Below are 22,468 nucleotides of genomic sequence, written 5' to 3'. Positions count from 1 at the left end.
AGGGGAGGAGGCGATTCTTTGCGTAACTAGGTGGAGTCGGGAATATGCTTTGGAGTACGTTGTTAGTGATATTGGATTCATTGATTACGAGTAGCAATGAGACACCCTGGTGGCCTTTTCAAGTAATACTTTCAAAACATTTTTATGACTTCTATTCAGACATTAAGATTCTAAAATATAGGATAGGCTTGGCCTAGCCTAGGCCAGGAAGTTGCCTGTTCCCTGCAGGTGCATATAAAAACAGAATATCGTGGAACAGTTAGTAATGTAGGCTATTTCAAAAAGTAAAAAATATATATTTTCTAATCTTGATGGAGTTTACAGCTCATTTAAATAAAAAAATAAAAAACAGGCCTATCTCAAAATATTAGAATAAAGAATTTATAATTCAGAAATGGTAACCTGTGAAGGGCTCTAACCAGCAAGTCAAAATACCGGTAATGGTTTCCTGAGAATTTGATCTCAGAGTCTGGGCAGGGCAATGGACTTTTTCACTATTCTGATTGTTTTAGAAGCACCTGTAGGCTAGAGCAAAGAGCCCAGATTAATTGTATTAATTTATTGATTAATTTATGCTCATCTGCATTTCACAAGTCTAGATGTCTGCAGTATCCTAAAAACAATAGGATTTTATTTTTGGATTGTCAGTGCCAGAGAATATTGACAGAAAATGCACATTAGAACACAATCAGGTTGACATGACTATCACAAATGGTCTTGTCACAATTAGTCTCTAGTCACTTTATGAGAGATATGTGGCAATTTACAATAAAGAGAGAAGTGTTTTGATATCCAAGTTGAGGTTGAATAACATTATGGATTAATGTAAAAGATTGAAAAAACTATGAAAAACCCTCGGTTTAAATAATGTAGTATGCTGTTTTGGACATAAGCGTCTGCTAATTAATTTAAATATAAGCATGAGCATAAACAAACGCAACTTCCTGTGCAATCGCTGACTGTGCCTTTAATATCCATCTCAGTGAGACAGCTAAAGTTGTTGCCGCTAGTTCCACTAATAACCATTAGCTGGCACTGCTGTGTGTACCAAAGATTTTAGAGCGCTATGCTCTGCTCTAGAATCTTTGGTGTGTACCATGTCATTGGGTTTTACCCTCTGTTTATCCTCAGCATAATGTTCTGCTAATTATAATTCTAGATTCATTACCGCTATAATGCAACTACTTCAACATGTACAAATTTTGTCAACATTTTACTTGGTACTCATATGTATTGTGGCATACAATTTAATGAGTTTTCACTTGTGTAATAAATAAGATTTCTTTGATTGAAGAGAAACAAAAGGAAATCCTTAGCCTTACATATTAAGACAGCATACTCAAACCAGGAGGAATGTGATCAGCATCAAGACAACACACAAATCTTCTTGTTCCTCAGGTACAGCTGTTGATTCAATAACTCTTAAATAATCTTCAAATGAACATAATGTGAGAATGTGAGTATGATGGCTAAAAATGCAATACAGTACCGCAGACTATGGACACTGTAACCTACCAGACAAGTGTGATGTGACAGTAAAACAGTGTCTCAAATCAGACTACCAATGTAGACACAACTCTGTTAATCCAAGTTATAGCAGGTGTATATCTGAAGTTAATTTGAGTACATCAAATTCAAATGACTGCTAATTACATTCCACATACTGTGAAACAAAACTAACGTTCTAACAGTAGATGGCAGTAGAGTGAGACAACCGTAACCCCAAGATAGACACATGTTCAAACAGGGTCTGGACAGTGGTGTTTGTGTGTGTGTGTGTGTGTGTGTGAGTGTCAGTGTACACACACATTATTTAGACAGTAGGAACTCCTCAGGCGGAGAACTGGTTTGAGTCTTGAGGTTTTATAGTTTCATCCTCTTTGTTTTTATTTGGATAACTTGCTAATGACGCGGATCAGTGCTCCATTCTCATCCTTCAGCCGCTGGTTCTCATTCTTCAGCTCTGTCCTCACCTGTAGAGAGAGAGAAAAGAGAGGAGCATGGCTGAGGTCACAGGGAACAGAGGAACAACACTTTAATGGAATTGAGGAATTGAAACTCAGAAGAGGGAACTGAAATATGATTCAGACAATGATATCATCTAAAGCTATATTCAATTGTTTTTGCTTGAAGATGTCTGGTCATTAGTGTAATGCACCCAGAATACATTTACGGAAAATAACTATAGGAATCGTATAGTATTTCGGGACAAAATGTTATAGTAATTTGGAATACTGTAGAGGGTAAGGATATTATAGAGGTATTACGGAATATCCTTGAAGTATTATACACTACATAACTACTATAGTAGTCTTATAGTGTTACTATTGGTCTTTTTCATAAGGGACAATGCTGAAATCTCTGAAAAACCTGTCTGCTGTAGGCCTACTGTAGATGGCTAGTATGGTGGCTTTACAAGTGCAGCTACACTTGCCAGTGTAGTGTCATTCAATGCACTGCAGTGTCTGCTGTTTAGGCCTTTGTGTGCCAGCAGTTTCCACTGGACTTTTCTTTTTTCGTGGCTCAGTCTACGCAATGGAGTCTGTTTTTTCATGGATAGACAGACAGTTGTGCCTTTGTGCTTTCAGATTCTGGCACTTCATGTCACCAATGGAGTGAAGTGGGGATAGAGCTTTGTGTCCTTAGGACATTTGTTGCATCTTCACCAGGATTTACTGTGACACAGTGCAAGTGTCATTGTCTACCACACTTTCAGTCAGTCCTCTTCTTAAAAGATACAGTTGGTAGCTTAAGCTGATACTGATACTGGTGAATCATCTTCATGATTAATCATTCATCTTCCATTTACTCCCAACATTTCATGAAAATGTAACCCACTGTATTGCATTTACCTCATGATGCAATGATGAATATAACCTTTAAAATTATTTAATCACTATACTTAGCTGCTCTGTAGTAGACAATGAGCTCTGATACCTTTTGAGCAACATAAGTGTCATGCGGGTAGCTTATCAACCGTGAGACTTGCACTTTGAACTGCTACATCTGCATAACAGGAAACCATACCTTCAGCTCATCCTCCATCTCTGATATCTTTTTCTCCAGAATGTGCTTCTCCTAAAGAGATGGATGGATCAGTATCAATTATCTTCAGTGCAGAACTGAAGATAATTATCAGGTATATAGCATGCATGCACAGCTCTACTGATGTGATGTGAGGGGGAGTGGTGAGTCAGACCAGTGGAAGGAGTTGAAGGGAGCACTGGGCTTCAGTGTATCTAATGGATGAGGGGGTGAGTCACTGGTGCACATGAATGGCCCTATAAGCTAAGGCAAAGATTTAAGACCTATAGGAAAAATGCATACCCCTTTGTCCTTGTCCATCACGTTGGACCGCTCAGACACTTTACCCTGTTTCTGAGAAACAACATCAGCAGTGATTGTACAGTCAGAACATGTCTGTAAATTCATTTGTTTTGTATACATGATTAATTGATTCAATGAAACTCAATTAAAGAATACAGTCTCACAATGCATTATGGAAGGAAAAAACAACCTTAAAATATGCATTGCTTACAATATAAATCCTTAAAATGGACACTGTAATTTCAGGGAAAATGGAGCTACCTGGTTGACTCTCTCTAGTCGTGCTTGGATCCTAGCCAGCTCCTTTTTGCTGTCTTCCAGCCTGGACTTCAGTTTCTCATTGGTCTGTAAAGCCTGCTCATACATCTGCAAAAGAAAAACAAATGTTTCACATTTCAATAGACAGCAGCATGTTTTATTGTGGATTTTATATGAAGATTTAAGACATTGCAACTGGAGATGATGGTGAAAAAATGTTGAGATGACAGGAAATTGGGATAATCTGGAGCAGATATCAAGTGTCGTAGTGCAGAGAATTTGCAGAGGTGTTGTTTAAATATTGTTTCTACTTAATGCGGATGTAGGCTACAGGTGAAATGCAAAATTTGATGTTGTTCCTGGTCAAATATTACACTAATTACTTGGCCAGTTTGATGAAACTTGGAAGTGAATTGATGTATTTTTTTCTGCATGTTTTAATGCCATTTTGTTTACCCTTGAGTGTGTTGGCAGTTTTTAAGCAAAGACCAGATAGTTCAAATGGAAGTGGAGCGGAGTGAAGAGGAATGCCAACGGGTGCCGACAGTCTACTGTACGAATACTGCGATTCCTTCCATGTATTCAACAAAACAGAAACCATAAAGCATTAACTATGGAAAATCAAGGGGTGAGTCACTGGGAAAGGTCCCAGGTTTCCAAAGCAATGTCCCATTATCCTGAATTTATGAAGCCAGATGACAATCGTTTTCTCCAGGGGAACAGTCAGCACGGCTAAATGTGGATTAGCGGATGGTTTAGTGATACAGTTGTCATTTTGGCCCTCACAGAATGAGTGAAATAACTGTTGGACAAACTGACTGAAGAACATGCTACATGTTGTGGTAATGTTACCTTCTTGTAGTCTTTGGGGCTGCCGTCATCTGCAGCCTGGCCTGCTCCCCTTGAGGAGTTGTCCCTTCGAGAAGAGAGAGGAGTGGGCCGTCCAGCTCCACCTGCTGAAGAGTCCAACCTGTTGCACAATCCAACGGCCCTCAGATTAGTCTTGTGGCTATCTGAAAGCAGTGCAACTGCATTGTGTCATTGGTGGGGAGTTTAGTTCAGACTTAGCAGCCTGTTTGAACTCATCAAATCAAGTGATCGCTCTAGAATGTCTTACTAACAGGTTTCTTGAATTTTTGGAACACATGGTGAAAAATTATTTAACATGTTGCAGGTAAAGAAGAATAAAATTGAACTTACTTTGATTCTCTTTCATGCTAAAAAAGAAGGAAATGAGTGATTAATAAGCAGTAAATGTTAGCCTGTAATAGTCTTCCAATAGAAATGTATACCGTCTATTCCATAACACTGAACTATGGAAATTAACAAAGGATAGCAGGTTGGTTGACTGTATTAATAAGCATACAAAGACTTTAGTGGTGACATCATGTGCAATTTAAGATTATGAAGTTTTGCTTATGTACATGGCACTTCTACTACTACGCTTCTTCTAACTTCAGCATGAGTGACTACTTACACACGGTTACACACGAGAGTTGAGTGAGGAGTTATTCTGGCTTGAAATGCTGTAGTAATGTTCTTGTGTGCATTCCTATACTGTAGGTTTTGTTTGTTGTGAGGACATGGAATCAGTCCATTGGGATGCACCCTGGCTTTGCTTAACTTCAGACACTTTTTCAGTCTTATACCTCATAGTTTTCTTAGCCTCCCCCCTTCTCTCTTTCTTTCTCTTTCCTTGTCCCACTCTCTCTCTCTCTCTCTCTCTCTCTCTCTCTCTCTCTCTCTCTCTCTTTTTTTCTTTGTGTAAGTAATAGAGCCCCAGGAGATAACCAAACACATCCAAAAAAGGTAACAACTTCTGTAGCTGGTGGATGGTCAGAGTGCTGTTGCCTGCTCAGATTAAAGGTGTTTACAGGGCTCTGCTCCATAGACTCTCAGGGGGGAGAGCAAAAGGACTTTAGAGAGAGAAAGGTCCCTTCCCTTCCAATGAGCCAACTATTTGTTACAGCGTTACTTAAACCACAGAATATTCAATAACTATTTAAGGTGAACGTGTAGTCAGATATGCATCCACACAATGTTAGAATGTCTAAAAACAGCACAGTCATGGCTTGATGACGTTTATACAAGCTTCTACTATATTTGTACATGTTGATATTGAAATGATAAAAATAAAATGCCCTATGAGTGGTATACTCTCTTCCCGGACAGTCAAGCCAGGCCTTAAAACAGTGGTTCCACAAAGCTGCTGATTGTGAATTTATATTAACCATGTCAGGCAGTTTCACAAAACCAAAAGTTATTGTACAGCTTCTGCTCCACACATCCATGCACAAACAAGGCGTATAACCATGTTCCAGTTCAGCTGCAACCCTGATTTGATCCACCTGATTACACTAATCATCTGGGGAAGTGAAATGAATGCTAAAGCCAGGTGTAATTGATGGGAGTAGGAAAGTCTTTGTCTTTGTTAAGTCGTCATGCTGCTCCATTTAATTATTGTCTGTGTAACTTCAATAAATATAACATGAAGTTTTCATATCTGAGATTGATGCTTGTTTGAAATTGCAGGCATGGCGTACTAAATTTCTCAATAACCAGGTAAGTACCGGTAGTACACTTCACTGTAATATATTTAGTAATATTTCAGCAAAACAATGTAAGGTACTGTACAAAAGGAGGCTTACTTTCATGAATGCTGTTTCTTGCATGGGAAAGCGTAGAGTCAAGAAATATCCAGGCTAAGGCACCAAGAGTTACCTCATGAAGGCTAATTAATTAGGCAATCAATAAACAGCTGGTGAATGTTCAAAAAGTCTGTACCGGATTGAAGGAAATGCTTCCTTGAGGGTACCAACTATGACTACTGAACTTGAATTATAGTTACTGCACTGTTTGGCACAGAATTAGATTGGGTCTTTTCCTTTCCAATAGTATATCCACTTTTGTTACAGACCAATTTCCTTCTGTATTTCTTGCTAGTTTATACCCGTTCTGTAGCATTAGGGAAAATGGTGTTTGTCAGTGAAGAGGGTCAAAAGAATGGTTCCCTCCACTGTGGTGATCAATCCTAATGTGGGGTTAAGTTGATGGACCATAGGCCACTGCTCTCTCTCTGGGTAATGGGCTGGCCCCAGTCACCGTGCCTCCGTGGCTGTATGTTTAGTCAGTAACTCTGTGACGTCATACATTGAGTAAAGGTAAAGGTCCAAAGTCAAAGATTTAACATAGAACTTTGCTCATAACGGATTCACACTCAGTCATAGTGTACTTAGTTGGTTGGCACGCTTATAGCTACAGAGGGGACTAACTGTGTGTTTTTCCCAGTGAAAATGTCATCAATTCCACATCATTCACGTCATGTGGGAATTGGAGGTAGGAAACTAGGGCTAGATTTTGCTAACCGAGTTTCCCAATTAGGGGCATTGTCACTTTTGTTGTCACGTTGTAGTTCGTTTGTAGTCCATGTGGCCTTTCATGTCCAACAGTTTTAATGTGAACTTGGGAATTTGTCGTTTTTGTCACTTGAAAGCTGTATATCTTTCTTCCACAAGCGTCTTGCACTATATTTTTAAGCAAATACAGTTGTTTATTTAAGATTAGTGAGCGTATGTTTTAACCTTTGTTGTGGCATCCATGTTTTTCACATATTCCGACGGCAAAGCACATGAACACTTGCGGTGGGAAAAAAAACGTAATCACGAGGGCGGTCCTTGTCATTCCCAGATGCCATGAATGCACTGTAATGATGGGGTACAGTGGAATACATCCATATGCTGTAATATTTACACATGGTAGGTTTGCTTTCAGTTTGTCAGATACTGTACATAGGTTTGCTTTCAGTTTGTCAGATACTTTGTACGTTACACTTTAATGAACAAATATGGGCATACAGCCAAAAACTGGCAGGTAGACTCCTAGGACCATGTAAACCAAAAACATATGAGTTTGTCACACCACAGAGAAAGGTGTCATTAACCACCCAGACAAATCTGAATGAATAAAAACATTGCCAAGCATATTGAATTACATTTCAAAATCAGACTTTGGTGGTTTAAGGATCTTAAAATGCTGGCCTGTAGGGAAGATACATCTAGAGGATGTGCATGGCAAGCAGCCTGCAAAGTTGAACAGTGAACATGAAAGTTCTCTGTTGTAGCCTGACTCAGTCCTAGAGGTGAAAAACTCCAACCACATATTTGATCCAACTGTTCACTAAACCAGCTGATCCTAATTGGCACAACTCTTCAGCCAGTAAAACGGCTAATTATCGAGATCACCTGTGTTAAGTGCACAGGCAGAAGAATCCATGGCACTACTTTTTGGAGTTTGTCCACCTGCTAACTCAACTCAACTCAAGTAATGCTAAATGGGGAACTCATCTCATCATCAATCAATAGCCTTTTTCCGAGCCACCCAAACAAACAAAGCACAAAAAAGATCATGGTCAAACTCCACACATCAGTTCCACACACAATCTTTTCATGCTTTTTTTTTAACCTATACAGTGTGTTTTCAAACAAATTTCTGATTTTGGTTTACAGGATTTTTAAAGTGCTGCATGGGCAAAAATAAACTGTTGCACATGCTTTCAACGTCTCTATCCATGTAGAGTCACTGTTGGAAGGTTTTACGATGGCACTTGGACTGTTCACATTACCTTGCTAATGGAGTGGAAGTGGGCAGGGAGAAGGTGTAGGAGGTGGTTGTAAAATGGTGTGTGCATGATAGAGCCAGCTAAAATCCTTCACAAATGCAAGCTAAGAATAAAAAGTTTTGTTCAATATGCCATGTTTCCATTTAAATAAATATTGTTGGGGCCCCTGATGTCCCAAAGCCACCTAGACACCAGAAGCGCCACACAAGCTTGTGTAGTTGTCAAGCAAAAAGGGAAAGAAAGGGATTTAAAGACCCCTGAACAACCCTTAGCCAGTCTGGAAGAATGGTTTGTCCATGACAAGAAAATTGAAGCGTGAGGTCAAGACACAACAATAAAACTCAAAATTCTTTTCTAACAGCAAGGCTCTGGCTCACTGGTTATCCTCAGATATTGGTTTGGACACTGGACCGCGTCCTTCCTGACAAATCGGGCTAGAGTTAACACTGGCTACCTCATGGCCTAATGCCTGTAGGCTAGCATGTGGATCTCAAGGATGCAGGACAAATTGGTGGGTCGGGAAGTGTTCTGAAAACCTTGGCCCTGGCTATGTGGGCAGAAAATCTTGAGAAATATATCACAGGACGCATGTGCTGCATACATGTTCTAGGTCGTGAGTTTACACAGGGCTTGTGACAGTCTCATTAGAACATCTGGTACTGGCAGTAATAATTTTAGGGGAAAGGGGACACAATGACAGTTAAAAAGATGGAAAATGGAGAGCAGATTTTGTTTTATGCAAGACCACCTGCTGGCTTTTCTCTCTGGATTGGGGCCAGCAGACCCGATTTTCTAATTATGCTTTCTACAACCAAGTATGGCAGTCATATGGCTTGGCACACATCCTCAGGGAGAGAATAACAGCTTATCTTTGGCTGGAAAAAAGAATATGTGTATGTGGAGTGACCACCACTCACTCACACAGACACACACACACACACACACACACTCCAAAGCAAGACTGTAACAAAAATTCCCCCGAGTGTGAGGTTCACTGGATGCCGACCCATCATCATGTTGACAGCCTTAACACTAAGCCTCCTGTAATTACAGTGCATGAAAATGCACTGTTCTGTTATCCGAAGTCTTTTTCTTCTTCTTCTTCTTCTTCCCACCAAATTTCTGCGTCTAATTCAGCTTTAACCGTTTAACGTAGAAACTTCGTTCAAACTTTGTAACGTAGGTCTTGAAAAGGACACGTGGGGAATGTATTTTTCACTTTTGTAAACTTTATACTTTTTGAGATATTAATAAAAAACAAGCTTATTTTTCCCCATAGACTTTGCATTAGCACTATGACATCACAATGGACTAATTAACTTGATTTGCACCTGTATCAACTTCCAGCTGCTCACTATTATGACCCATCAAAGGGCCAGTTAAACTGATTGCACCTGTATCAACTGCTTTCTGCTTAACTAGGCTAACTCTCTCTGTGTCTCTCCATTCTACAAGGACATAAGGCACATTCCATCCAACTTTCTATCCATTCATCCTCTTCAAACCATTCACTCATCCACCCATTAAACTATCCATTAACATCCATTAAACAATCTGCCTATCAACATCCATTACACTATCTACATTCAACTTTTAAACTATATACTCTGTCTCAGGCTTTAAGCATACAATCTGGCTCTCTTAAGACTACTATTTCCTCTGCCCACAACTGTTTCAAAATAAATGTCCTCACTACAATAATTCACTATTAAATAATTTAACTATTTAAACTACTCAACTATTTAACTGTTCAGCCATTTCAACTGTCAGTTATCAACTATGACTCCTGCCAACTGTTTCCAAATAAAAGTTTGTTTGGCATTTTATGTTAATATACAGTATGTTTATATTTTCATGCACTGGTAATTTCCTCGAAATGACATTTTCTAGTTTTAGTAAGCTGTCATGGCAAGTTTGCCTAGCAATACCACTCTGTGGTTTTCTCTGCAGAATAAATCTGTTCGTTCGGCTGTCTTTATGTTTGGTCATCTTCAGCCTGGGCCTTTCCTCGCAAAAAACCTCTGTCCCCCTCTGAACAGCATATGGGAAGTGTTCAGGGCTGTCATGTTGGCCTGGCTTGTGCTTCCCAGTGGAAAAAATGAGTGTGTCCCAGCGGAGCGGGGCAGGAATACAGCACTGTAAACACTCGGACAGCGTTCCCATGCAGCCTCTCCTGGCCTGCTCGTCCTCTCCTCACAGTCTCCTGTTCCCCTGTCACAGCTCGCATAAACACTGGGAATGTCTCTTTGGAGGCACACTGCTTCAGAATATATGAAAATAATATGTATATGGCATAACCATGTAAGTAAGACTAGCTTGAGATGGGGTTTTAAATGTCCTGTTGATCATCTGAATCAGCTGGTCAGTGGAAAGCTGTTTGTTTTTATTTGGAAGTACTTTGAGGAGAGGTTTTTGTGTGTCTTGTGTTGAGAGACTTAAAGCAAAGACTGATAAGTGTTTTGATGATGTGAGCTGCTGTGAAGTTCCTTTTGAACATTGCCCTGAGGGGATGCTTCCTCTTATTTCAGTGAAATACAATGTACTTGTGGGTTATCGATTGTGCTAATCTCATTTCCCTCCTCTCTTATCTTTCACTCTCTCTCTCTCACACACACACACACACACACACACACACTGAGCATGTGGGGGGGGGGGGGGTTGTTGAAACAGGGTATGATTTACACTGTAATTAGTTTTACTGATAAATGTCAGGTCACACAACTCAAATCAAACGATCAAACCATTGTCTTTTTTTTCAGTTTTACAAGCTCATGTCTGATCACTGTCATATCTACATCCCTTATGGGAATTCATTGTATGCAAAATAAAGAACTGTGAAAGATAACAATGTCATGATCAGAAAATAACTTTTCTCAGTCATTTTGATGACCGATCACATGAGGCAAAGGCAAAACCTGAAGTTTAGTTGAACTATGTCAATTTCATACGAGCTAGATTTATGGTGTGCAGCACATCTTACTGGCATGAGTGTAAGATCAACATCTAGAATGTTAACAGACATTGTGGACACTTAAAGTCGCATCCTCTATTTTTATTAATTTTAATATCTTCCATCGTAGTTCCATCGTAGTGAAGTCTACGCTTCATTGAGGCCTATGAATGAACCTTGAATGAATGAATAAACTCTTTGATTTCACTTTTGACTTGCTTTGAGTAAATATAAATAAAATCCTTTGCATTGATGCATGGCTAAACATATTGCCTGTAAGTCTACTGTATAAAGTCAGTGCTATGCATGCATCATTGATGTTGAATTATTGAATTGTAAAAGCACATCTCTTACCCTGCTTGCTCTGCTGCTTGAGGAGGGAGGCAGGTCGGATGGGGTCCTCCGTGCGCGAGCCTGCTCCCTGCTGCTGGAGGACAGAGTGGACATGGCTGTGTGGGTCAGGCAAGGGAGGCGTGCGTCTCTTGCATGGCCTAGGAAACGCTTGGTGGGAGATCAGCCAAAGGGCGTGAGTCAGAGGCAATGTCCTGAGCGCAGCTCTGCTGGGACGATGCAGCAGCAGCAGCAGCAGCAGCAGTGGTGGGAGTCAGGAGTAGAGATGAGCCAGAGGTCCTGCTGCTTGGCTCCAGAGGGGACTACTGGTTCCACATCTCAGAGCCCTGCCCTGCCTCCCACCTTTCAGCCTCATATCTTCCTGCCCCCTTTTCTCTTCCTCCTTCCCCTTCGTAGTCTACTGTATGTCCGCCCCTCTCTCTCTCTGGCTCTCTCTCACCCTCTCTGCTGTACAAGTGTATAACCATACTACCATCCCCCCAATCCCCACTCAGTGAGTAAGTTACACACACACTCCCACTCATCCACTCACTCACTCAGTCTCATCCACACATGATTACATAAAACATCCTCCTTGTTAATTTTCACTTGCTCTATCTCCTGACCATGAAGCAGGACTGGGGTTATGAAACTACAAATGTCGCGTTACAGGCGGATGTAATTGTCTGTGTTTTTTCCAAGTTAATTTATCTGTACTGTTCCTGTGACTCCCCAAACAACTGTTGATATCAATTCAGTTGAAGGCCAGTTGCTTTCCCAAATAATAAAATCCATAGAGTTCACTCTATATTGTACATCAATGTACATTTTGAAATGGTAGCAGGGTATTCTAAGTATATTCATCCCATGAACAACCCCACTCTTTAGGCATGTTCAGTCTATTCACTGAGGGATTGCAACATATCTTTCAACACACATTACAATGTCCATTGGTCTATAACTTAATGTATGTGAGAGTTTAGTTAAAGCCAGGGTCTACCTGATGTAAACATATCTGGCGGAGAGGGTTTACTTGATGACAGTGAATGACTGTGACAGCAAAGACCACACTATCTCTCTTGAGACCTGACCACAGCCATTATGCTGTGAGCACAATAAATAAATCTTTTCACTCTAGGCCCACACAGCATATGGTATGTGACAGTGCTGTCACCCTGTGGAGATACAGAGTATTACCAGAGTGTGTACCTCTCAGATACTTCCCTATGGGAAGAGTACAGCATGCACTACAAACACAAGTAACATAACACACAGGACATCCAGGAACTATACATCCTCCTCAGACTTCATTAAGTAAAGGTCTTCTCAAAAGGTCACGCAATGAACTAGCAGCAGTTTGATTAATACAGTAATATGGTAACTCTGCAGAGTGCCTCCTCGCCATGAAACAAATGGAGTGAAATAAAAAGACAAATTGTATTTGCCCTTTTAAAGTAAAAGAAAAGCAATTATTTTCACAGTTGAATGCTCATGAATAGGTAGTTACTGTTGCTTGGTATCTCTGTTTGTACACAAAAAAATAATCTTTAAAGATTCTTTAAAGAAAGATTACTTCGATCTCATGCACAGTGAACAACAATTCAGAATCAATGAGACAATTTCCCTGGTGGCTCCTCATTTATATCCAGACAGTAATCTCCCTGCTGAGCTACCAGTGTGGTTCGTATGGCAGTGACATGTGAACAGCTGTGAGTGGCAGCAGACTGAGAGACAGTGCAGCCATAAATAACACTGTTGGAAGACTGGCTTGAGTTTCACTCAGAGGGGACAACTGCAACTGCACATGAAGCACGGGGGACACATAGAGAGGACGCTTTACCAGCCGTAGCCACCTCGCTGCCCGTGCCTGCTTCTGTTAGTATGCTGGAGTAGGACTCATGGAGTTTGTCCAAAAAGGAGGAAGTAACATGTGAATTTAAGTGCCTTATTTCACAGTCATCTTGATAACCAAAAAAACCCCAAACTCTATAAATACATTTCTTAGAGGTCTGAATTAGGTACATTGGCTGCCATACAGCGGTATTCATAGGTGCTGCCAGAAATAGCTGTACCATATTAGTAACAGGGTGTGTGTGTGTGTGTGTGGGGGGGGGGGGGGGGGGTGCAAGACAAGGAGGGTAGCTAGGGGGCTGTGAGATGGGCAAACAGGCTAGGAAACTCAAATGGTACAAAACACACAAATAAGTTTTATTTCTGAAAGTCGATGAGATTAAATTATATTAAATTATTCCAGTCTTAGTATCTAAGGTTTTTCGGCCAACATTTCCAGTGTCTACATTATTTTATTTCAAGGTTCAGGCTACTCATATAAATAGGTTGTTTTGTTTTATTATTTTTTCAGTCTTTTTTGAGGCAACAATTTCGTTTCATATTATTTCAGTCACATTTACCCAAATGAACATGGCAATCAAGGCAGTGCCATCATCTTGACTATAAGAAAAGTTTCTCTTGAAAACAAACATCAAAAGTATCAAAAGAAATGGCTGATTCAGCCATGTTTGTTTAACGCTTCGTTGTCTTGCTCTTTTGAAAAAGCACTTTATTTTGTATGCTATTCAAACTCTGCAAAATCATCATCATCATATTCTGCGTCCTTCTCCATTTCTTCTTCAGTGGTTTCCTCCATGAAATCTTCTCCGAATTCTTCCACATTTTCTGATGGCTCATCTTCAAGTTCCTCTTCAAGATCATCTTCAACTAATTCCTCTTCAGCGTCAGCCTCCTCATCAACAGATTTCTCCTCAATAGATTCTTCGTCAACTTCTGACGGTTCATCTAAATATGACTGACTGTCTGTGTCCTCTTCTGACAGCTCCTCTGTAGTTTCATCCTCCTTTTCCTCTTCCTCCTCCTCTTCTTCTTTTTCTTCCTGTTCTTCTTCTGTTTCCTCTTCTTCCTCTTCTTCTAATTCTTCGATTTCTTCCTCAGCATATTCTTTGTCAGCTTCTTCTGCAGTGTCTTCCTCTGCTATTTCATCTGCAGGTTCCTCCATCATATCCTCTTCTTCCTCCTCCTCCTCCTCCTGTGGTTCTTCAGAAGCATCTTCTGTCTCTTGCAGAGCCTCTCCAGTTGCTTCCTCTTCAAAATCCAGGGATTCTTCTGTCTCCGAGGTTTCATCAGAAGCCTCATCTGGTGCTTCCTCATCAAGTACAGCAGTCTCATCAGTGGACTCTCCTGCTGCCATCTCCTCTTCTGCAGCGGTTTCTTCATCAGATGTTTCCCCTTCTGTTTTTTGGCCTACTTCCTCGGGTTCCTGTGTCTCCTCTGGAGCTGTGTCTGTTTCCTCTTCAGCTGCTGGTTCCTCAGAGGCTGCCTCACTACCAGGGAGTAACTAAAGCAGAACATAGCACATTTTGTAATTACATTTAGCACACAAAACAGGACTATATACAATATATTAACTGATATTAGTAAAAGCTACTAATAGTTAATTTAAATTCCATTCACAAAAACTGTTGTGTGTATGTGTATGTGTATGTGTGTGTGTGTCCTTGATCACCTGGCTATGCACAACAAGCAACGGGGCCTCCAGGTCGGCATGGAGGCTGTGGGCTTGGTTGAGTTGCTCTGAAAAGCTCTGCTGCACAGCTTTCAGTTGCTTATTTAGGGACTTCTGCCTCTTCATCCGTGCCATCACCAACAGGCTCCTAGTGGGCAGGGGTCACACACATGCAGGTCATTGGCAAGATTTGTAATCATCTTCTGACCAAATAGTCCAATACAATTTTAGTGACAAAGCATTAAATTATGTTTATCCATCTTAATATACGAATCCATAGTCATTATGCCATGCTTCACTGGAATAAAATGTGGGCTAAAGAACATGTGGAGTGTCTGTGCAGTATGGTGTTGTCTGTGAAAGGTTTTCCTAAAACCAGTTGACTTGCTGTGCTTTCCTTCTCTACATACTTCATTTCCAGCACCTCCTGACTGTTGGACTCGAGCGATTCCTGTTGACTTGAGAGAGATTCCCTCAGGCTGTGGATCTCATCTGCCTGCTCCTGCAGCTGGACGCTCAGGTCGTCCATCACAATGCCTTGCTGGTCGAGCTGGGACGCTGCACTAGTCACACTGCTGGCGAGGCCGGAGATACTGAGGGCAAGCTGAGAGTTGGAGTTCAGGATGTCACTGACACTCTGCTTCACGGCCTCCAGCTCCTTGCTCTGGTTCGTGATCAGCGCGTTCAATGAGGCTACGGACACGCCGACCTGTTGCAGCTCGGCTATCTTGGAGTTCAGCTCTGTGGTCATCTCTGCCTGTAAGGCCCACACCTGAGTGTGGAGGTCCGAAACCTTCAGCTGCTCGGCAGCTGTCAGCGCCATTTCTGCCTGCTTTTGGGCATTGGATTGCGCCTGCTCCAGAGCTAGCAGCCTCTCTTCAAAATGGCCAATGCCATCCAACTGCAAGAGGATGACATAGTTTACATTTACAACAAACACCTAAAATATGATATTTCTTTAAAATACAATGCAGGACATATGAGGGAATCGCAAATAAGTGTAATTCTTCAACTGTGCTGTAGGTTACATCATGCAGAACATGAGGTAGTGAGATAGTAGCCTACTGATTTCTGAAATAATACCAGCACATTGTATACTCCTGTTGGAGTGACATTTCAAGTTCTTTTAATGTGATTTAATGTAAAGCTAAGAAGTAAGAGGATCCTTGGTTAGGACAAGACAACTATTAATAGCAAGAAATCCCACACCATTCTACACATCACACGTGTAGTCAACCACAAGAAAGTATAAGGCATGGGCCAACAGTACCACCTTCAATGGTTTAAAATGTAACATAGCAACCATGTCTTGAACAATTTTCCGAAATTCAAAAGAATACATATTACTACATTACAGAATATGTATTTTTGTACACCTGAAACTTCGTACCTGTAAGTAATCACATAGAATAGGCTGTAGAATAAACTTACTTGTGGGTTCTGTGTCCCTTCGTGCTGTTGGAACTTCACAAGTTTCATCTGCATGGACGTAAAGGTTTCTGACAACTCGTTAATGGATTGCTGTTGTTGAATACAAAGCCAGCTGAGAAGTGGTCCACCAACGACCACAACAAATAATAAAAAGCACATGAGAACATAATGGTTGCGCGGTTTGCTCTTGACCACCGGTGGATCCAAAATAAGAGGCAGTTGGTCTTCTTGCTTTACGCTGTTCTTGGTTTTGCGCTTGCCCATGTTGTTGTCCGGCAGGGAACGCTCGAGTCACAGATATCTGGGTGCAGTGTGTAATGTTCGGAGACCCCTCTCCCGTTATTAGCCTTTTGTGAAGCCCTGGTCATTCATTGGTTTTCAACAATCGTCTGTAACCCGGCGCTTTAGGAGGCGTGGCTCGGGAGCACATGTTGGACCTAACTGTACATGAACGTATTTGAAGTGAACAACTGTTTTTTTGATGTTGCAGTTGCGCTTTTCAGTGCGTGATCCTTAAGATTGCAATGCCAGCACGTAGCCTATTGATTGCGTAAACAGGTAATTAAACCTAGGCTACTTTAAATTTCACGTGTAAGCAAATAACAATGATGTGAGTCAAAATGCATTATTTCATTTTGATTTAGTCAGAAAAGCACGGTGGAACAAACTTTGAATAATAAAGGAATTCTGATGTTTTCTTCATTTTTGGGACTCATGATAGCCTACAAATTGTCGCCAGTGAATATGTTAAATGTTGACTTGGTAGATGATTATTCCCTGTAGATAATGTAAATATCACAGGCCTATACTGTAGGCCTACAAGACATTTATCTGTTGACCTAAACATGAACATAACATATAGTCTGTCACACCGTCTCCATCTACTGGTTTAAACGATCGTTGCAAGGACTGCTATCAGCACACAATTATTTTAGGCCTTAACAATTTTCATTACACAATACTAATGTTTGGATTGAAATGGGCCCCAAGAACACAACATACAGTTCACCTTTTGCATGTTCAGTGTTTAAATACAGAGGGATTAGTATAACCAGGTGTGCAACATCATTTATAGCCTGTGATATTTATTTGAGAGCATTTTAAAACAGATATAGTCTGAGTTGGTCAGAGTAAATTTTAATTAGACATTACATTAGTGGCTTCCAGACTAATGAGCTTTCTTATTGTCTGAGTACTCTTTAAGCTATCTATTCTAAAGAAGTTGAATATCAAGGAATACATTCACATTTATGATGAACTGGTAAATGCACAATGGTTCATATAGGTTTCAGTTAAACAACCTACCCCATCACATCAAATAAATGCAGCAATGGGACAAATAATGGCGGCATTTCTGGTGTACAATGCAGAAGAATGCAGTTTCATATCCATGATACAGCATTTCTAAAAACTACAGTGCAATGTAGTTGCAAAGCAATTTTTTAATGTCCAAAATATTACATTCCTGCATTTAAACGGGAAAAAGTTTCTGAAAGACTGTAGTTTTCACACTAAAAAAAACCTACTGTTTTGACACTTATAAGCTGTAGTAGACAAATAACCTCAGGGGCCACTCCACGGCCTATTTCAGTTTCAACCTCCGCCATCCCACCCACGTAGGACCAGCGCACCTGTGGGTAATGCATCAGCGGTCAACATGAGTGGACAAACGCTGAGAGATAATGAGTGATCTGTGGGCAGTTGTTGAGAAATGTGGGTAGATAGCATTCATACGCACATACAGAGATACACAGATAAACCTATATAACACATAAATCCAACTTTGCTAAATATGTATAAATGTAGGCTGGACATGACTTACGCACACACACACATACAGTACACATAACTGCTCACACACATTCTCATTATGTGGTCATAAATATATCAAGAAACATCCACTGGCAAAGATACTTCATCATATTCCACCTTGTGTTGATTTGTCAGTCAACTTATAAAAGCTCGTCGGTTGGGATTGCCTCACATGCTGAAAGATGCACCAAAAGGGGCTAAGGTGAGTGTGTGCATTATAAAACACTAAAGCACAGACAGAACAGAGGCCCCCTCTGCGATATTTTGCGTTTCCTCGGCCGGCACTAAATAAAAATAACCTTGTAAAGGCTCCATTTCACAAAAAAGACAGAATTAAGAGCTATAATATTTGGATCCAGTTCATCCATAAACTTACCTCACATTAAAACAAAACACATAGCTGATGCTGAATGATGAATGTTTTTGGATGCAGGTTTAGACTAAAGTCAGGGGGGTATGAGAGTAATAATTCAATGTTCTACTGCAGACTGTAGTTGCCCATTTGGAAAAGAAAGACTTGCTTTTGAATGCATTGGGGAGGTTTTTTTCTATAAACAGCCTGTGGATGCCTGGCAAGTTCTTTAAAAGAAAAGGAATGAGGGCTGTTCTAACATTTTGCATTTGTTAAGCTACTTGCAGCAGTGCGGATACACAATAAAAGGAGAAAGAATGCAGTGAACATATATAATTCCTTCAGAAAATGTATTTATTTCTGACACAAAACCCTTCATACAATCAAACATACAAAACCAGATGCTAATATCATATGCAAGTTTTATTCTCCTGTGAATATTTTCATGTTGTGCTTTGCAAGCATCAATAAAGCCATGGAGAAAAACAAATCTTGATCTATACATACTGGAACCTCCACAACATGAGCCAGACAGGGTATAAGTTATTATGCAGCGATCTTGAAATAGCTGCTACTTCTGCAGATCATCAGAGCAAAGCATCTTCTACTCTGTAAAACAAGTCATAAAAAGAATAACATTTAACAACAATTGCCAAAACAATGAAATGGCTGCTTTTGGCCAGCTATGAAATAAGAAAACGTGACATTTTGGCAAGCAATGAAATATGAAAATACTTTCAAGCATCAAGTCAAACAGCAATCATGTGTATCCATCTAGTTCAGTCATGAGTGTAGTTACCTCGGACAGTGAGCTGAGTGGAGCACTCTGCCACTCCCAGAGGGTTGTCTGCAATGACCTTGTACTCTCCGGTGTCCTTGGGACCAACCCTTAGGATGAGCATGGAGCAGACGCCACAGGTGTTGGAGATGTAGTAGTTGATATTGGTGTTGAGGCTGACGTTGTTGTGGAACCATGTGACGTGGGGTGTGGGGTTCCCTTTCACGGCACAGCTCATGTAGCACTCGTAGCCCTGGGGTGCAGCGTGCAGCTTCAGAGGAACCAGGAACTTGGGAGGACACTGTAAGTCCAGGGGCTTGGACTCCGGCATGTTGAGGGTAAATTTCTCTGGCAGGGCAAATATGTTGAAATCAGCACTGAGGAAGTTTAAAACAGCATCTTAAAGGAACATGCCAACATTTTGGGAAATAAGCTGATTCGCCGCCTCCCCCAGAGTTACATGATACATATCTTTCTTGTCTCTGCGTGCAGCAACTCAGTAATGTTGGCGTGTTCCTTTAAGTTCCTTTAAGTTCCTTTAAGTATCTGTCATACATAGATCTGTCATAATAGGATAAACGTCTTGAGATGAACTGATTAAGACGTCTTGAGATGAAATGAAATTAAAGTTTTCAAGGAGGTCCTTAAAAGAACACAAAAACGTTTTGGGAAATGAGCTTTTTTCTTGTCTACTTCAGAGTTGAATAAGATTATAAATATCCTAAATATAAAGTAAACTCAAGCTACAACAAAAGCCATCCTCTGTCCACAAACCTTTCTTTACCACCGTGCCCCATGTCGGTGCCATCGCTGGCTCTGACATGCCCATGTCGTTTTTTGCAAACACCCGGAAGTTGTACTCTCGGCCCGGCAAGATGCTGGCTGCAGTGAACTGGTGGTTGAAGAGGCGGTCACCCACAGTGCGCCAGGTGCGCTTGATGGAGTCACGCTTCATCACCAGATAGTGGAGATGATCGTCACGCTTCTCATCTGGAGACGGGACCCAAGAGATTGTCACCGTCCCTTGGACGTTCTGCTCCAGTTCCACAGGGCCTGGAGGCTTGGGGTCATCTGCATACACAACATGAAGTAAATGGAAATCAATACGAAAAAGAATAGGATTATAAGCATATACAGTGCTGCTTGAAAGTTTGTGAACCCTCCACACATGCTCAGTTGTTTTACAAACAAATAAAATAACCTTATTAAATGAACATCCAAACTCCAATTTATAAAGCTGACCTTACAAATAATAGATAAAAACAAAAGAAAGTTATATATTTTCATTATATATTCAACAAAAGTGGTTTAGCTCACAAAAACAAAATATGACATGCAAAAGTATGTGAACCCATGTAGTTAATTTCTTGTAGCACCTCCTTTTGCAGCCATTACTTCAACCAAACGTCTTCTGTACCCATTAACCAGTGTCTCACATCTGGTGCTGGGGATTTTTGCCTACTCCTCCTTGCAGAAGTCTGCCAGTCGAGAGGTCGGAGGAACCCCTGGCCCGCTTCAGATCTAGCCAAAACATTTCTATTGGATTGAGGTCTGGACTTGACTAGGTCAATCCAGAGTACAAATTCTTTTTATCTTAAGCTATTCCTTCGTAGTTTTGCTTGAATGTTTAGGCTCATTGTCCTGTTGTAAAATCAAGTTCCTCTCTAACTTTAACTCTCTGACTGATTACATGAGGCTCAGATCAAGTGTTGATAGGCCTGGGAATTCATGATTCCCTGGATGATATGGAGTCATCCAGGGCAGTGGCAGAAAAACAGCCCCACCCCTTCACATTTCCACCACCATGCTCCACTGTTGGGAGGGGGTTCTTTTCTTGGTTTGCACAGTTGGCTTTCCTCCAAACCTGACGATTTGGATTGTGACCAGATAACTCTATTTTGGACTGACCTGTCCAGAGAATGGACTTCCAGAAGGCCTCTGAAAGTTGAATTGGGTAGTTTTGTTCTTTCTTGAGAGCAGAGGCTTCCTTCTAGCAATCCTCCGATGAATATCATGTCATGTTCAATTTTGTCTGATTGTAGACGCATCTACATCTCTCTCGGATGCTGCCAGTGAGGTCTGTAACTCTTTAGAGGTGATGTGAGGATTGTCTTTTACCTGATTTATTATCTTTCTGGTGCTTCTTGGTCATAGTTTTGATGGGCATCCACTTCCAGGCAATGTTGCATTGACGTTGAATGCCCTCCAATTGCAAATAATTTGTCTTACAGTGGATGGAGAGAGCTGAAATCTTTTAGAAAGGGTCTTGTAGCTTTCCCCAGACTGATGGGCTGTCACTACTTTCTTCTTTTTGTCCTTGGATATCTCCTTTCCTCTTGGCATTGTTGATCTCTGTGGGTATGCCTTGGCACTACAGTGGTTTTGTTGGTTCTCTCTCTTTTTTAAATCATGGCTGCTCAAACCATTTCCAAAGGAAGTCTGTTTGATTGGTCTGCTAAAGTGATGAATTCAGCCCCCAAATATGTTTAATCAATTACCTTCTTGACTTTACCAATGCAGCTGCGTTCACACAATTCCCTCTAAATAATGCCATGCATTTGGTACATATACAGACCTGACAGTTCATATTTAAAAACGGGTGATGGTAAAATAAGAAAATCATGATATAACAACAGAAAACTCCAAACTGTTCATAGGGTTCACATATTTTCACAAAATCTTTTTTCCGGTCACAGTGTTGTAAGGGTCCTTCCCCTTTCTGTGAAATGGCTGACAGAGGATGAACTGGGGTGCAGTACCTAAGCGTTTACATTTCAAGCATTTGCAAAAAAATTCATTGTAATTTCACCTCAAGAGAGACAACTACCTGTCACTCTGATCTCAATGTTGAAAGTTTCCTGGCCAACGAGGTTCTTGACGATGATGGTGTAGATGCCTGTGTCTGTGCGCTCTGAGGTAGGGATTAGCAACTGGGAGCCCTTGTGTGAGTTGGTGATGGTGACATGGTTGGCCACTGGAGCTCCGTCCTTCAACCAGGTGATATCTGGCATGGGAGAGGCCTATGGCCATCACAGAACAGAGCAACTGCATTACTACTACCACAAATGAGGACCATTAATGTCTGGAATTAT

At 40.9% G+C, this 22,468-nt stretch overlaps 3 protein-coding genes and 1 long non-coding RNA gene across 9 annotated transcripts in view; 1 reads left to right on the top strand and 3 right to left on the bottom strand.

The window, feature by feature from the left end:
- Positions 1-1,231: 1,231 nt before the first annotated feature.
- On the bottom strand, positions 1,232-11,932 carry LOC121706392 (protein phosphatase 1 regulatory subunit 12B-like). 5 transcript variants are annotated; one of them, XM_042088078.1, is made up of 7 exons: positions 11,508-11,916; positions 4,786-4,802; positions 4,438-4,555; positions 3,589-3,693; positions 3,328-3,378; positions 3,028-3,078; positions 1,232-1,973 (listed from the first exon to the last, which is right to left on the bottom strand). In XM_042088078.1, exons 1-7 carry the CDS (start codon positions 11,598-11,600, stop codon positions 1,887-1,889), a joined length of 522 nt encoding a protein of 173 aa, XP_041944012.1. In that variant the 5' UTR covers positions 11,601-11,916; the 3' UTR covers positions 1,232-1,886. The 5 variants fall into 5 exon arrangements, with proteins under 5 accessions (XP_041944012.1, XP_041944013.1, XP_041944016.1 ...); XM_042088079.1 differs by lacking the exon at positions 11,508-11,916 and adding an exon at positions 6,234-6,542 and having other exon boundaries at positions 4,438-4,598; XM_042088082.1 differs by lacking the exon at positions 11,508-11,916 and adding an exon at positions 6,234-6,542.
- Positions 6,700-8,296, top strand: LOC121706393. Its single transcript, XR_006031039.1, has 3 exons — positions 6,700-6,921; positions 7,211-7,340; positions 8,091-8,296. It is a non-coding gene; the product is annotated as an uncharacterized LOC121706393 (long non-coding RNA).
- Positions 11,933-13,662: 1,730 nt separating the features above from the next.
- On the bottom strand, positions 13,663-16,839 carry zgc:66479 (uncharacterized protein LOC327541 homolog). The gene is made up of 4 exons (XM_042088692.1): positions 16,435-16,839; positions 15,414-15,904; positions 15,004-15,151; positions 13,663-14,835 (listed from the first exon to the last, which is right to left on the bottom strand). The coding sequence occupies exons 1-4, from the start codon at positions 16,696-16,698 to the stop codon at positions 14,056-14,058; spliced, it is 1,683 nt and encodes a 560-aa protein (XP_041944626.1). The 5' UTR covers positions 16,699-16,839; the 3' UTR covers positions 13,663-14,055.
- A 2,134-nt stretch (positions 16,840-18,973) lies between these two features.
- Positions 18,974-22,468, bottom strand: part of LOC121706719 (immunoglobulin-like and fibronectin type III domain-containing protein 1) — a 41,647-nt gene continuing 38,152 nt past the window's right edge. For both annotated transcript variants that reach the window (XM_042088687.1, XM_042088686.1), the window contains exons 23-26: positions 22,204-22,396; positions 20,151-20,447; positions 19,398-19,724; positions 18,974-19,207 (exon numbers count right to left, since the gene is read on the bottom strand). In XM_042088687.1, the coding sequence (XP_041944621.1) occupies positions 19,203-19,207; positions 19,398-19,724; positions 20,151-20,447; positions 22,204-22,396 (822 nt within the window). In that variant the 3' untranslated portion in view covers positions 18,974-19,202. The remainder of the gene's footprint in view (positions 19,208-19,397; positions 19,725-20,150; positions 20,448-22,203; positions 22,397-22,468) is intronic.

Source organism: Alosa sapidissima, chromosome 4, assembly GCF_018492685.1.
Source record: "Alosa sapidissima isolate fAloSap1 chromosome 4, fAloSap1.pri, whole genome shotgun sequence".
In the NCBI taxonomy this organism is placed as follows: Eukaryota; Metazoa; Chordata; class Actinopteri; order Clupeiformes; family Clupeidae; genus Alosa; species Alosa sapidissima.
The sequence above is the reverse complement of the archived record's forward strand: the minus strand, read 5'-3'. Positions and strand labels throughout refer to the sequence as shown.

Coding starts and splice junctions, on each gene's coding strand:
- zgc:66479 (XM_042088692.1), bottom strand. CDS start 16,698: ATGGGCAAGCGCAAAACCAAGAACAGCGTAAAGCAAGAAGACCAACTG. Junction 15,152..15,413: donor CAGGAGGTGCTGGAAATGAA/GTATGTAGAGAA, acceptor CCTGCCCACTAG/GAGCCTGTTGGTGATGGCAC. Junction 14,836..15,003: donor TGCTTGTTGTGCATAGCCAG/GTGATCAAGGAC, acceptor GTTCTGCTTTAG/TTACTCCCTGGTAGTGAGGC.
- LOC121706392 (XM_042088078.1), bottom strand. CDS start 11,600: ATGTCCACTCTGTCCTCCAGCAGCAGGGAGCAGGCTCGCGCACGGAGG. Junction 3,694..4,437: donor GCCCCAAAGACTACAAGAAG/GTAACATTACCA, acceptor TTTCTTTTGCAG/ATGTATGAGCAGGCTTTACA. Junction 3,379..3,588: donor GACTAGAGAGAGTCAACCAG/GTAGCTCCATTT, acceptor GTTGTTTCTCAG/AAACAGGGTAAAGTGTCTGA.